The 15982-nt window shown below is 35.4% G+C and overlaps 2 protein-coding genes across 2 annotated transcripts; both read right to left on the bottom strand.

Annotated features, from left to right (window-relative positions):
* Positions 1–259: 259 nt before the first annotated feature.
* On the bottom strand, positions 260–4852 carry LOC117419370 (unique cartilage matrix-associated protein). Its single transcript, XM_034032066.3, has 5 exons — positions 4702–4852; positions 4197–4265; positions 3994–4089; positions 1336–1434; positions 260–983 (listed from the first exon to the last, which is right to left on the bottom strand). The coding sequence occupies exons 1-5, from the start codon at positions 4835–4837 to the stop codon at positions 886–888; spliced, it is 498 nt and encodes a 165-aa protein (XP_033887957.2). The 5' UTR covers positions 4838–4852; the 3' UTR covers positions 260–885.
* Positions 4853–10725: 5873 nt separating this feature from the next.
* Positions 10726–14575, bottom strand: LOC117420095 (phytanoyl-CoA dioxygenase, peroxisomal-like). The gene is made up of 4 exons (XM_034033614.1): positions 14408–14575; positions 13513–13594; positions 13136–13299; positions 10726–10785 (listed from the first exon to the last, which is right to left on the bottom strand). The coding sequence occupies exons 1-4, from the start codon at positions 14519–14521 to the stop codon at positions 10726–10728; spliced, it is 420 nt and encodes a 139-aa protein (XP_033889505.1). The 5' UTR covers positions 14522–14575.
* Positions 14576–15982: the final 1407 nt, after the last annotated feature.

Raw genomic sequence — 15982 nt, forward strand, 5'->3', positions numbered from 1 at the left:
CAGCTTGCTCATTCAAAATATATTCCATATCCATGGCAAGAATACATAAACATACTGAAGACTTAATTTTCCTTGTTTCAAATATTAAGAATGTATGGTAAATATGTGGCACTGTTTGAGCTTTCAGAAGATCCAGCCTCTGTGTCTTTTTCATTTGTAGTTTCCTCTCAATTTCATGGAAGCTCCTTGTCCACAGTGTCTTGATATGTTTGTAATATTTTTTTTATATATATAGACTGTATATATAGATTAAACAAAGTTTGCTGAGGTTAGAGTATTTATTATACATGGTTTGTAATACAGACTGTATACAATAAGTCTTCACATCACATTATGTTATAAGCACAAAGATGTCCAAACAAGATGACTGCATCTAATGTCATTTTCAAAAGTTAATTAAAAAAAACAATAAGCCTATCAGTTCAAGACATGATTTAGGTACCTTCACACAGCTTTACACTTTAGATAATTTTATTGAGTCCTCCATTTCAAAAGAATCAATTTTCACAACCTCTAGCATAAACTGCCTTGAACCTTTTTTACACAGCTAGATAAACTTTTTGTTTTCTTAGAGCTTGTGCCATAAATTTTTACCTTTATACAAAAACCATTAATACACCATTGCCTTTAAATCTACATATTTTACAATATTTGATATCAGTCTAGTTAAATTTTTACAAAACAAGTTTCTGAAGGCTGAAATGGCTATATTAGCTAAAGCAATGCACTATCAAAAGCTATATACTTTTTTTTTTCTTCCTTCTTAAAGCTGATATGGTATGCTTAATTGTTTTAAATATTATAAACATGTGTATCCGCACATTTTAGTGAGATGTAGATCTCTGGCATGATGTCCTTTTTTGGCGATTGTGTTCAGTGCAGGGTTTAAATGTGGTGGCGGTTGTACTGGTAAGATGGGTAGAGGCCGTCGTAGTGGTATTCACGCCACTGTTCAGTCTTCTCACGGTTTCTCTCCTGCTGCTCTGTAGGGCAACAGTAAAGACTTGTCAGTGACACTCAAAAGGGACTAATGGGTAACTGTTACCTACTTGCATGTTACTTCAGAAGTGGGAAGCTGATAAAAAAAAAGTTATTGAAATGATTTGTAGGATGAAATATGCATACTCTGGCAACTCTTCTATATCATTTGTGTTTGATTCTTGTATGTCTTGCATAAATGTTACTTTTGTGAAAATAAACAGTTGCCTCGCAGTTCAAATACCTAGTTTTGCAAGATAGCAAAGATAATCTAGTTACTATATATGTTGTGTTGATTTCCGGGGCTAGGAAAGGGTGTGGTGGGTGAAAAGAAATGAGGAAGAGTTGTTTCCTTACCGTCACGCTCCTCCTCTACATAGTTTTCAAATTCATTTCTCTGCTCTTCATAGTACTCCCTCCTGCGCTCGTCCGCAGCTAGTCTCTGCCTGTTCTCAGCTGCAGTAACAAAAAATCTCACAAGACTTAAAAATGTGTTCAATAAACAATATATAAAACAAAAATATACAGTACACTATTTAAACACAATATTTCATTGGAAACATGTTACAGATTAAATAAGCTTAAAAAATGTAGTGGTATGATAAAAAAAAAAGATCTGACTCTCCTTTATCTGAACTGTGTGCCATCATCATTTTGTCTCAAAGCGTGTTCACTTGCTCCATCAATGTAGTAGTCTTTGTGTTGCTTCCAGCCTACAGTTAAAATGTGGCCTGTTTGACAGAAGGAATGCTGTCTTGTGCCAAGTTTAGCTTTGGGATTATCACAGCCCAGCTAATGCATATGCATGACTCCTGACTTCCAGCTCCATTGCAGATCCGATTGGTGATGTTCCTGATGCTTTGTTTTATGTGCAGTATGTCTCACTCACTTACTTGATAAATGTTTACTGTAGTGTCTTCTGTTGTCGTCACCCCTTTTTCTCTGTTGACCTTTAAGATTCTTTATGATTCCCAGGGCTGTGTAAAATAATTTCCAATAGAAGCCTATGGTATGGCCCACCTTTTTAATAATGTAATCGTGACATGCTCTTCTTTGTTATAGTGTGATCAGCATTATCTACTTTTTCTCCCAGTACGTAATGGTAAAACTGCTTGTTTAATATCACTAATATGTTGGATTTGATAAGCCAACAAAAATAGTTTGTTGCAATTTAGAGTGTTTTAGCATATTTTGAATTCAGCTGCAATGTGTAAAAAAACAAATACAGCATGTTTTCCTTTGAGTACGTAAATAAACTGTATTACCATTCTTAATACAAAAGGAAAATATAAATGAAAAGCATTGATCACTTTGAATTTGTTTGGCAACCAAAGGTTTTTCTGGCACACAATGTGCTGTTTGTTAAAAACCAATCGATCCCAACCTTCATCAGTGATTTATTTTTACTGTATAGACTTGACTGGAAACTAGTCCTGCTGGAGGACTACTGCTACTGCTTAGTAATGTTATGCTATCATGGAATTGCCTGTGGCCACATATCCTTGACTCATAGAATATTATTAACTCCTAAGATCAGGAACCAATTCAAAAGGAATGTGTTGGCTTCCTTCTTCAGTTATTGAAGACTGCGTTAAAGGTGGAGGAGATTCAAAACCATGACCTTTCTGAGGCACAGTTAAAAACACATAACCACTGCTCTCCATAACCCAATACAGTGAGAATAGTATCATGGCAGTCAACTAAAAACCAGAGCCCATTAATGTCATGCTTGTTTAGCTGGGGCTTACCACACCTTTGCATGTGGTAAAGTTGTAAACAGCATACAAATTTGAACATGAAGCATTAAGTAATAACAAAATTCAAGATTATATATATTTTTCAATTAAACCCTTCGTTGTGAAGTTGTTGCTCTTAATCATTCATTAGATCTATGTGATGTTTGCAGATTGCATATTATACAGCAAGTGTTGAAAGGTCTTGCTTTGAATACAGTACATTTTTAAACATTTATTTAAAACTACATACATTGTTCTTGTTATATAAATGTAATACTTCATGATCGTACATGGAGTGATTTGTTTTTCTCACTGAGGATGGAGGCTTATTGGTTATCCAGCCATCCTCACTCTGTTTCTACCAATTAATCAAAGGCCTACAGTGACTTAGTTACCAGTTATTTATCACTACTTTTTAAAGAAAGTTATATAAAACTTTTTTTTTTTTTACAGCGTTGAAGAGGAATGTTCAAAACATTCCGTTCCTTGCCCCCACTCCTCCCAACTGAAGAGTTGTTTTTTACACTGCAGGGGTTAACTTTTCCAGCTACAGCATACACATTCCTTTCCTACCAATAGCATTAAGCCATTTTTTCTGTTGCTGTAGTATTTTTTTTTAATTAGGTTGAACAAAAAAATAGAATGTGTACCATGACCAAAATATTTTTTGAGGCAAAGAAATTTGGTCAAAATTACAAAGCAATATCTATTTCAGGTTCTCCCCAAGTATTTTAGGTGACAGCCCTTGTTGCTGACTTCTCCATTCTGCCCTGCGCCTCCTACAACATCCTGCTAGAGACAAGCATAATCCATTTCTCCTTTGCTGAGCTGCACAGCACCTCAGACATATTTGAACAGGAAAACTGTTATATACCTCCAAAGTATGTCAATCCAATGCACACTTTAAATAACATAATAGTTCTTATCAAAACTATCATGCGCTTGTCTCCTGCAAATAAGAAATTACTTAAAATACGTTTTATAAACAAGATACTACTAGTAAGGTAGTAAATAATAGTTATGTTAGCCATACTTGAACAACAATAAAAATAAAAAATAAATCCTACAAAAAATCTTAATATTGATCTACATCAGCTGCTATTTGGATTCAAATGTGTTTTATCTCCTGATAGATGTCAATAAAGTGTTACTGTCCTATATTTTTTAGACAGAATTATCTTCTTTAGTTCTTTATCTGTCAGCAGCCCTTCCTTCTATAGAGAGCACAGAGTCTGAGGTGGAACAAAAACGTTGTTGAGAATGTTTGAAACAGCCTCACCATTCACTTCATCCTTGGACTTTGTGGATCTCCTGCCACGTCGTTTTAAAAAGGCGGTTGCTTCAGATTCCTGCATGAAGATCCTCTTTTTCATATCTGCAATTCAAAACTAACTTTTTAAATATGTCAGCTTAAATATATGAATATATCATTGCATGTAATTCAATTTAAGGTGGAAGAAAAGTGATCCAGATTCTACTTACTTTCCCCATCCTCTCTCTTAATGTCTGACTTGTCAGTTCGGACAGCTGCACTTTCAGCTTCATTGGCAACTTGAAAATGAAAACAATAAAAAAAGCTCATTATTCAGTGCCATACTTTGTATAGAAAAATTAACAAGCATTATTTTTTATTTTTTTACCTGGATGATTAATACCTTTTTTCATAGTCATATATTGTTGCCAGTTCTGAACATATTAGTCTATAAAACAATAATATAAATTAAGTATGACTATATCATTTGAATTTTCTTTTTGTATCTTCAGTCCTTTGATTGTAAAGACTGAACCAATAGTTTCAAATTAATGACTGCTTTTGTATTTTCAGTTGACTAGTACTTCAAACTTCTTTAAAAACTGTATTTTATTTAGCATTTTTCTATTTTTATATATTAAATATTATTTAAATATTATACCAAATTCATCTTAGAATACATTTCCCACGTATATTTTACTACATTTTATTCAAAAGAGAATACACTTTACTTACTTGCCAGTATTAAAACCGTTGCAATCAAAGAGATGAAGATGATCTGATTCCAGTTCATTTTTGCAGAGCTCTCACTGAGGGACCAGAACAATGGTGAATGAAGTGAGTCTACCGGTTTGGGTTGGAAATTCCTCATGTGTTTGATAGGCAGGCTGGGAGCCGGGGTTTCATGATTAAAGGGGAGGTGCACTGGGCAGTTACTCCAATGTAGACTTCACCACAGGAACATAAAGATATTTAAACAGCAAGCCCAAGGGTCACTATGCTTTGTATAGTTGTGTGACAGGGAGCTGGTACTTGTTTTACAACATATAACGGCAAAGGGCAATGTCACTGGCATGTATGCTATAGTACAGGTGCATTACATCTTTTTGGAATTTCTTTTTTATTCAGAATACATAGGTTAAACACAGAAACAGGAGGGGAACAAGATAATTAATGTTGTCTCACATGTTTTACGGTTGTCAGAAGTAGTTATGAGCTGTTGTTTTCCAGTACCACAGTTGAAGGCTTTCGCCTGATCCATAACCTTGTATTCTTTTCCCTTTCTGTCATTTTGTTTTCAAAGCTTTAAAAAGCTTTAATCCATGTATTTTTTTGTGAGATTTCATTTAAACAGCATCAGTAGACTCATTGAATTCCCCAAATACTTTGACGTTAAAGAATAAATATCTTAAAATGTGATAAAATATACAATATCTCCTACTGTAAAGTCTCACTGAACCATTTCTCTAGTTAAATCTCAATGAGGCATCATTCTGTGTTTTTTTTTTCCTTTAAAATTTTGGAATAGTCCCAAAATCCAGTGAATGTATAGATTGTTTTATAAACTCTCCAGAGGTTAACAGTGACAGCCTGGCACCAGCTGTGTTAAACAGTGCAGTCAGTGTGTAGTCAGTGTATGTGAGAGTGAGCTGTGAATCATTGCCTCAACATTTTACCAGGTTAAATTGTATAACCTCTTTGAAAGCAGCCGAGAGAGAGGTCTTGGCACAAAGGAAAACAGTAAAACCTGGAGCATGAAGCCTAAAGTACAGCATTATAGTTTATATTTCTAGTGCTTCTTTTCCTAGGTTTAAAACAATACCAGAGCCAGACATTTTCCCATCATTTCGACTCATCTTTGAAAGAAACTGAAGACATAAAATGAGTAAGCTGCTTTACAGATGAGTGATGGTTTGTTTTTACAAACACTGTAATGATCTGGAATGGGTTATTAAAGCCTTACAGCTCCTAGTACTATTGCCACCCCCCCCCCAAAAAATGGTAGATTGGAGAGTAAGAGAAAAAATATAATTTGGTCACATTGATAAGAAACAGATTGAAAGAGACCAAGCTATTCAGCTTTGTTATGTGTTTAAAGGATGCTTTTGCCTATATATTGATGTGTGTTGTTGACACACTCATACCTGTACCAATTCCATCAAAAAAATTGAAAATTCTTTATAAGGGCATTTACAATGATGTAGTTTCTTACTCAAATGTGCCTATATCACAAAATGAGGGTGATCCATAAACACCACTTTGATTCCAGTTAGCTAGAAATTTCAGATGTGATTTTGTCCTGTAATTCAGCAGTATTCCTGGGTTTTTCAGTGTTGCGCTATTTATAAATTACTAGATATAAAACAAAACACACACACACAATTATGAGATTGTCAGATTGCTTGTAATTGGGGATTGTATCACTGTAAACTATTTGACTGCATTTAATTGGACTGCAGGTTAAGTTTAATTTCTTGATAATTTATACAAATCAAAAATAAGACTTAAACAGTCAGGAAAAGAGAAACCCCTGGACTACTGCCTTTCAAAAGCTGTTTGCTGCAGACCCTGTGCTATTAAAGAAGCCAGTCCCACTGTCATTCCATATCTGTGCATTACAGGGGTTATAGCTCAGTATATGCCCCAGTTGTATTAGGCTTCTTTAATGTTATGCTTAATAACACTCCACACACACAAATGTAGACTATCCAATGTCTTAATCAGTTGTTTTTCACTCGGCTAGCAAAATTGATTGAAGCTTCCCAAAGGCGCACTTTAATGTTTGTATACAGGTATTGGCTTTTTATAGCAGGTCTAAACAAGGTTGGATCCAGACCAATTAATCACTTTTAAAAAGCACTGCACAATTTCAGTAGTTGACCTTTTTTTGTTTGAAGCTGTTGCACTGACAGGTACTGTCTCAGCTGAGGCACTGACTGATTTGTATCACCAAAGTCCAAACGTTGGAATGTAGACGAGCTGAATCAGGATCAGCTCCAATACATTCCTAAAGTTCCATATCGTGTCGCTGTCTTCCAGCCTATTGCTTATTACAATACCATTTCTTTGTTTAAAATCCTAATATAGAAATCCAAATATAGATCATTTATATTCCAGCTGGTGAACCCCCGAGAGGGAATTGCCTCCTATTGATCATTCAAGAACTTCATCCGTAACTTCAAAAACAATATATCATAGATTATAAAGGCCAAACTCAAAAGAAACACAGTCAAGTAGACTTTAATTAATTTCAGGAACTTGGAAATTAAAAAGCCACTTGACAAAAAACACAAAACATATAGTATGGATCCCAGCTTGAATTGAAATATCATAACAGATTTCTGCGGGGCTACAAACATTTTTTTTTCCCATTAGAACACAAATTAGGATGCTACTACCGGTATGTCTTGGTTTAACGGAAAATAATCTTTGAAATGATCACATTTATGAGGGTAACAAACTCGTATTACTTAATTGTAATGTATGATATAATGTTATTTTCTGTTAAAAAAAGGGACTTGGGTGGGGGGAGAAGAGACTTGTATCAGTAGTTATTGCATGACAATCTGAATTCATAACAGGTACATCTCAAACAAGACAGCAGGCTGTTACCTTTGTAACTCGTGAGAGTTCATTTCATGGTACCTACAAACTTGCATATAAACAGATTCTGTAGGTGATACAAATAAGAGGGCAGTTTGATCACAGCCGCTGGCTTGCTCCTATGACCAGCTAGAAATGATGCAGCTGAACGGTCAAGGATACGAAATATATTAACTATGAAAATATACATATGTTACAATGTTCATGTGCAACTGTAACTATCCTTGTGGAGTAATACTGTTTCCTTGGTAACCAATAACTGATCAACTTGTGATACAGAATAGTAATAGCATGGCATGACTTTATACAGGCCCTCGCCATAAGAAATAACTCACATTCCAAGACTTGATTAAAGTCTGATGTTGCTTTTTAGAATGTTTTAATCTTAATGCAATAGCGTCACGTCAAGTAGTTTCTCTGGTATTTAGAGAAAAATCAATACTTAAACCAAACTGTACATAAAGTAATCTTGCTTTACAACAAGAATCCCAGCTTGTTTAAGGAAACCAAAAAACTGGTGTCTGGGGATTACATCACAATAAACATCTCAGTGGGCCAGACAGACCCAGCATTGTGTACACCATTAATGCAGAGCACAGATTATCCAGAAACCACTGAAAACCCCCTATGATTTACTGACACACTCCGGGCCGAATTTATTAAACTGCTCCAGTGCAAACACTTAATCATACCAGCACTAAAACATATCAGTTTCAACAAAAGTGGTATGTTCTCTTTCCACTGGAGATTAGTAAACATGACTCATAACAAAAGCACTGTATTGTAGATTGTTTTTCTTCTTTTTAAAAATAAATGCTTCCAGGTTTAATTTATAAAACAATGTGCTTGGCTGGAAATGTTATTTTTTTGTGTGTGTCTGTAGCAGTCAGGAAATGAAAATGTTTTCCTTAAATGCAACTGAAATTTTGGTTTTATTCATGAACAGTTAAAACATGTGTGCGAATGTAATGAATAAACCAGATTTGTGTTACCCAGCACAAAAGTATAAATAAATAAATAAATCTAAAGGAAACTTAAAAATATATACAGTACAGTATAGTAAGTATATTGGAGTTATGGTAATGTACTTAGCTGTACCATTAGTGCTTGGTCACACAAATTCTATCCTGGGAGGAGCTAAAATACTAAAATAAAAACTAAAATAATAAAAAAAAACCTGCATAGCAATTTTAATACAACCGAATTCAAGAAATGGGTCACACTAATAAAATATTATAATTGACAGCAACCATTTATTGATTTATTAATGTTTCTATTTACAATTGAAGACATTATTTTTCCACAGTATTCCACTTATTATAAAATATCTAATTTAACAGAACTCAAAAAATATCTTCCTTGTCTGTCTATAACATTCTTCTTCTAGTGCATTCACTTTCATGCACAGTATTCCAGTATGACAGGAAGCTTATTACAATGAAAACACAATGTCTGCAAAGGCAAGTGTAGTACTAGACGCACAAAACAGTTACATCCCAAAAGTAGACAAATCTAAATCTAAAACAAAATGGCCAAAATGTTTTAATAGATCAATTAAAACAAATATTCAGCGAAAAAAAAGGCACTTTACAGAGTGTTTAAAAGGGACCAACAAGAAAGTACACAGAAAGAGTACGTGGAACTATAAACACAAGTCAAAAAGGAAGTTAGAAAGGCCAAGACAGAGATAGAAATGAACATTGCTAAGGGGGCTAAAACCAATTCCAAAAAGTTTTTCGAATATTATAACAGCAAGAGAACAGTCAAAGAGGAGGTTAAATGTCTAAGAGATACAAATGGCAAAGAAGAGAAAAAAATAGCAAATATATTAAATTATTATTTTTCACAAGTTTTTACAAAGGAGGATACGGACAACATGCCCCACATGTCAACCTGTTCCTATCCTGTTTTAAATAAGTTTAGCATAACAGAGGCACAAGTGTTAACGAGACTAGGAGCTCTTAAAATAAACAAATCCCCTAGGCCGGATGAGATCCTCCCAACACTACTCACAGAAATGAAAGAAGTTATTTAGAAACCACTAACCATGATCATTATTATTATTAGTTTATTTAGCAGACGCCTTTATCCAAGGCGACTTACAGAGACTAGGGTGTGTGAACTATGCATCACCTGCAGAGTCACTTACAATTACGTCTCACCCGAAAGACGGAGCACAAGGAGGTTAAGTGACTTGCTCAGGGTCACACAATGAGTCAGTGGCTGAGGTGGGATTTGAACCGGGGACCTCCTGGTTACAAGCCCATTTCTTTAACCACTGAACCACACAGCCTCCTGACACAGGGTTTGTACAGACAGACTGGAGAATTGCAAAAGTAATACCGATCCACAAAAAGGGAAACAAAACCGAACCAAGTAACTACAGACCAATAAGCCTGACTTCTATTATATGTAAACTTATGGAAAAATAATACGATCCAAAATGGAAAATTACTTATATGGTAACAGTATCCTGGGAGACAGTCAGCATGGTTTTAGGAAAGGGAGATTGTGTCTAACTAAGCTGCTTGATTTTTTTGAGGGTGCAATATTGACAATGGATAATTGCAAAGCATATAACATGGTTTATTTAGATTTCCAGAAAGCTTTTGACAAAGTCCTGCATAAATGATTAAACTGAACGCAGTAGGGATTCAAGGAAATGCATGCACATAGATTAGAGAGTGGTTAACATGTAGAAAACAGAAAGTACTGATTAGAGGAGAAACCTCAAAATTGAGCGAGGTAACCAGTGGTGTACCACAGGGATCAGTATAAGGTCTTCTGCTATTCCTAATCTACATTAATGACTTAGATTCTGGTATAGTAAGCAAACTTGTTAAATCTGCAGACAACACAAAAAATAGGAGGAGTGGCAAACACTGTTGCAGCAGCAAAGGTCATTCAATATGATCTAGACAACATTCAGCACTGGGCAGACACATGGCAAATGACATTTGATAGAGAAAAGTGTAAAGTACTGCACGCAGGCAATAAAAATGTGCATTATAAATACCATATGGGAGATTCTGAAACTGAAGAAGGAATCTATGAAAAAGACCTAGGAGTTTATGTTGACTCAGAAATGTCTTCATCTAGACAATGTGGGGAAGCTATAAAAAAAAGGCCAACAAGATGCTCACCTGGTGATGCTCATCAGGTGTGGTGGTCTGGATCATAATCACGAATTCCGTGGTACATCTTATTTACTCCACCCTGAACAACAGCATTCATGAAATCACATTGCCAAAGAGTCTGCAAATCAATCACAACCATTTCAAATTAGAAGTAATTGATAACAGAAAAATCCACTTTAAAAAAAAAACGATACTGAAAAGCTAATATATATATATATATATATATATATATATATATATATATATATATATATATATATATATATATATATATACCTAAGAATACATGGATGAAGGCTATATTTGCATCCTGAGCCATTCGAAAAAAAAGTATTGATGTCAAAAGGTGATAATTCCTTGTGACAGAAAGACAATGATTCTAGGTGGTAAATCTCCCTCCCGACCTGTGAGGGCGCTAAGTAACGGGAACAGAGTACCCTGGACTACTTGGCCTGACACTTCGTTCCGAGGGTTAAAAGGAAGTCGGTCATTTAGAAAAGGGGTGGAGCTTCGGTATACTAACTCATCGACCTGGAAGGGAAATGATGTGGCAGCCACGGATTGGAGGAGCGGATGCAATCATTTACCAAGGGGTCATGAGTGACGGTATAAGTAGGGGTCAAACCGACGTAATCTGTTCCTTTGTTTTGGTTACTGGTAAAAGAACCCAGAAGCACCTGTATTGTGAATATACATATTGTGAGTGTTTGTTTGTTTTGTCTATTTGTTGCTAACACATTCCGGAGCTGTTGCCAGAGACTAGCACAAACCCGGAACAGCACTGCACTTGTATCACCATAAACTGTATTTGCACCACAAGCACTAATTCACGCACTGATGGACTTGTGTATGTGTATGTGTTTTGTGTTTAATGTGGGGATACAATAAACGGCACTATTATTTCAGGACCAACCTGGGGATTATAAAGTAAGTAATACACACCACTGTATTACTTACCAGCTTTATTGTTTATTCTTTGTTTTGCCGTCAGGCACTGGACAGAAACCAAATAAAACAAACCTTTGCACCTGGATTATAATTGTCTGTCTGTTCTTGGATCACCTGCACCTGCACACTCTTAACCACTTTGCCACATTCTTCTAGAGGGAAATATACTTGAACTTTGACCCGTTAGACTCCTCGAGACCATCACTTTCAATTCAAACACACAATGTCTCATTTTCAATTACTCGACAACACCCACAGTACAGAAATGTTCATTAAATATCAACAAAATGAGAATATGTTAAAAAAAGATGTAAAGCTGGTAAATTCGTATCTCAGAGAAACTAAACGAATAACAACATAGAACGTCTGTACAGCACTGAAAAACACAATTTAAAAAAAGAAAATAACTACCAAAATAAAACCCAAACTGTACTGCTGAACCTCATCTTCTTTAATCACAAGGGTATCCATGTATTATAAAAAATAATAGATGTGCCTCTTCAATGAGTTACAGGAAAACAATTCCATCTCGGGTTTCTGTGACAGTTTATAAATGACATCACAGAAATCCCGGATAAAATTATTTTCCTGTAACTCACTGAAGCCCCTCTATTATTCTATATTATATATATATATATATATATATATATATATAATATATATATATATATATATATATATATATATATATATATTATCAATCATACTACATACCAAGAGAATAAATAAAACAGGAATCTACAATACAAAATGTACTCAATTAATTGTGAAATAACCCATTATTCAAGCGGAAATGGCTGGTAAGAAGTATGTTTGTCATACTCCATTTTACAATCAGAGTGTGTTAGGGATTGCAATCAAAGTAATTTGACCAATTGTCTGGCAAGCATGGGTTTGTATGAGACACAGCTTTTTAACTTTGCTTCAGGCAGCTTGGGGAAAATGAACTGTGGCTGCACTGTTCAGCAGAGTGGCTGGTAAGGGCCCCAGTTGGAACAAGTCCAGTATTCGTCTAACATGTTTCCAGGTCATCAAGCTGTGAAAAGTTTTACACGTCAGCCTCTGATCAGCACATTTAGTTATCAAATTATATAGAGCTGTATGCTCACAAATTCATCAGTAAAGTGCATTAAGGCCATATCAACTGCTGCAAGGTTTAGTGTGAGAAAATATGCCAACTAGATTCTATTGAGCTCCTAAAAAGATGTAAACTTACACTAAAGAAGCTGAATGTGTGTGAAGTACTTACTAGACGTGTTCATCCAAGTGAATAGGATTCCTGGGTATGCACTGGCCTATAGCTAGTAGCGGATCACATGGTGTGGTATATTTCTTCTAAAATAACAGTGAATGTTTATACACATGCTGGATCAGATGTTTCTCACTGAATAAACAGCATGTCCTACCCTTTATATCTACTGTAGGCACTGGTTGTACTGGTAACATGAACTGGTTGATGACAAACATTGCTCAGCAGTTACCTCCCAATCAGGGTAGTCATGCTGTTTCATTGTATCCTTGTGAGTTCCAGGCAGTACCACCAGGCACCCACTACTGCAGTCCACTCTCTCCATGGTGGTCCAGGCAGGCCGGAACGGGAAATAGTGCAGATCCTGGTGCATGGGGTGGCAAGATGTTTTCTTCCCTAAAATAAATACCTTGTACAGTAAAATCAATACAGATTGCTGTGCTTCATTTAGGTTGAATGAAACTGGTAAAACCTGTTCATTCGTAAATAATATTTATCCTAAATATAGGGCAGCCAGTGGAGATGTGTGTTTATTAATTTAAGCTCTGTAGGTGGTTGATTTTTTTGTTGTTGTTTTTTTTGTTATGTAACTAAAATATGCACTTGTACCTGCATCAGGAGGTTTGTTGATTAACACAGTGTGCATAGTCTTAATGTTGGGTCCAGTAAAGCAATCAATATACTTCAAAATCTGGAAGTGAAATTAAAGACTGCCCAGTCCCTGACCACATTCCGGCGCCTCCTCAAGACTCATCTCTTCAGAAAGCACCTGTAGAACTCCTCTGTTTTTCCCCTGGGACATATATCACCCTTCCTTAAATGCGCTTTACTTGCTCTTATCTGCCCCCTATTTTACTGCATTTAATCCTGTACTTCAGAGTACTATAATCTGCCAAGTGTTTAATCTGTAGTATTTTGTATTTAATTATATTCTGATGTAACTATCACTGACACTGTTATCTGCTGTATTATTGAACTGTATTTTGTCACACTTATACTTGCTTGAACCAAAGTCATTGTATTCATCATTGTATTTATCTTGCTCTTAATTGTATTATTACTTGCACTGTGATTCTTGAAATGTATTTGTTTACGACTGTAAGTCGCCCTGGATAAGGACGTCTGCTAAGAAATAAATAATAATAATAATAATAATGAATAATAATAAAGAACAGAATTGCAATTATTATTAGGGGGCACATCATATTGCAGGTGTATCTCTGTCTTTAAAAGATTGCTGTAAACACATCTTTCAGTATATATTTAAATAGAAAACGGCAAAAGGATGAATTTAACAGTATGTATCTGAAACTTGAAAGTTGAGAGATTATTTACACCATCATGAACATATTCAAGCTGTTTGTATTTGTTTCTGAATACCATTCATGAAATCACATTGTGAAGACAATGGAACTCAAGTGCTGTTAGAAGATACAAGCTATCTTATGCAAACTCAGCAAACTCAACAGAGTCTACTATATATTGTTATTGTTTTGCACTGGACCTGTGGCAGGGTGCAGTATCTGAAGAGTTCCTGGTCCTCCTGGAAATCCTGGAGTTTGGACACCACACTCCGGTCTGGGAGGAACTCGGACTTGGAGATTGCAACATCCCTCATAACCAACAGCCCTGAGACTTTCACCTCCCTCCTGCAGACCTTCTCAAACTCAATTCTGAAAGGAAGATGCACAGCTCCATCAGGACATTAAAGGAGAGCTAAGAAAAGCTTTAAAATCAAATGAAGAGAAAAAATATTCTCAGCACATGAAAAGTACCACTATTATTGTGCTAGGGATCTTTTGGTACTCAGCATGACTATATATATATTTCCATCAAACTAAAGTCTGAAGCTATGAAGATTATGTCTTGCATTAACCCCACCAAACAATTCTAGACAATATTTAAATATACAAAGTACCTATAATGCAAGCCCAGTAAATCCTAATCTAATTAAAGCAACTGCAGCTAACAAAATAGTTCCATAAATCTATTAATTGTATAGGTCTCAGATATGCAGTTTTGAAAGAAACACATGTTATAGCAAAAATGTATTTTCATTTCAAAACATGATACCTGGTACTACACTAGGTTAAAGAAAACTCTGTTTGGAAGCCATGCTTTTTCACCTCTTGTACTTCCTGGGTCTCACCTTGAGAGTGAAACTGTCCCCAGAGCTTCACTGGCTTGTTACCTGTCAATAACCAGTCAGCTGCTTCAGTCAGTAACATGTTTTTACTTAAAAAAACACTGCTGAGGTGAAATGACCCAGGGAGTACAAGGCACAGAAACCTTTCACCTAAAGTAGTACCTGATATCATGTTTTAGCATGAAGTCCTATATATGGTTACCATGAAATTAATACTGCTCTCTCACTGGGGGAAAAGTCAAGGACAGTTAAAGTGTTTATGAACAACGCCACTAGTTTATATATTCAGCATGCAGTTATAGTTGTCAAGAGTCTAAAGTAATACATAATGTGTAAAACAAACAAACTTTTATTTACAAAACATACTGGTATATATTAAATTATATTTGTATGCATAAAGATATTTGGTAAATAAATCAGGTTTACAAAAATATTTGTATAAAATTATTATTGAAGCTAGTGATGCCATGTAGTAAAAACACTAATTTCAGGTCCCTTGCTTTTCAGAAGTAATGAACATATTCAAGCTTGACATAAAGGGATTGGACAAAAAAACACACATACATATATATATATATATTGTAGCACACATTCTTGATAAAGACATGGCTCATTTTTTTATGGAAATGTTAACTATAGATATATAGATAGCATTTGTATAGATGCAAGTTTGATCTCAGTATGCTGGGCCAGGTAGCAGATCTGAGAGCCTTTGACATTACTGTCAGTAGACACTTCGGTGGAAGGTGTTTCTGTATCCCACACTGCAAAATGTAAAGTCTCAAAATCTCAACCTGAAGGGCTTCTATGACAGCAGTGATAAAATCACCATTCTAACATGTTTAAGACGCTTATCACTCCTGTACTAAACATATAAGCTGCTTATTTTCAGCAGGAAAAATATAACAGCACCCGTCACTTTGTTCATAAGAT

The sequence above is a fragment of the Acipenser ruthenus genome, chromosome 14 (assembly GCF_902713425.1).
Source record: "Acipenser ruthenus chromosome 14, fAciRut3.2 maternal haplotype, whole genome shotgun sequence".
Classification (NCBI taxonomy): Eukaryota; Metazoa; Chordata; class Actinopteri; order Acipenseriformes; family Acipenseridae; genus Acipenser; species Acipenser ruthenus.

Excerpts from the sequence above, each read along its gene's own strand:
- LOC117419370 (XM_034032066.3), bottom strand. The coding sequence starts at position 4,837 with ATGAGGAATTTCCAACCCAAACCGGTAGACTCACTTCATTCACCATTG. Across the intron at positions 4,090-4,196 it reads TAAGAGAGAGGATGGGGAAA|ATATGAAAAAGAGGATCTTC; the intron begins GTAAGTAGAATC and ends TTTGAATTGCAG. Across the intron at positions 1,435-3,993 it reads GTCCAAGGATGAAGTGAATG|CTGAGAACAGGCAGAGACTA; the intron begins GTGAGGCTGTTT and ends TTGTTACTGCAG.
- LOC117420095 (XM_034033614.1), bottom strand. The coding sequence starts at position 14,521 with ATGAGGGATGTTGCAATCTCCAAGTCCGAGTTCCTCCCAGACCGGAGT. Across the intron at positions 13,300-13,512 it reads CAACAAACCTCCTGATGCAG|GGAAGAAAACATCTTGCCAC; the intron begins GTACAAGTGCAT and ends TATTTATTTTAG. Across the intron at positions 10,786-13,135 it reads ATGACTACCCTGATTGGGAG|GGTGGAGTAAATAAGATGTA; the intron begins GTAACTGCTGAG and ends GCTGTTGTTCAG.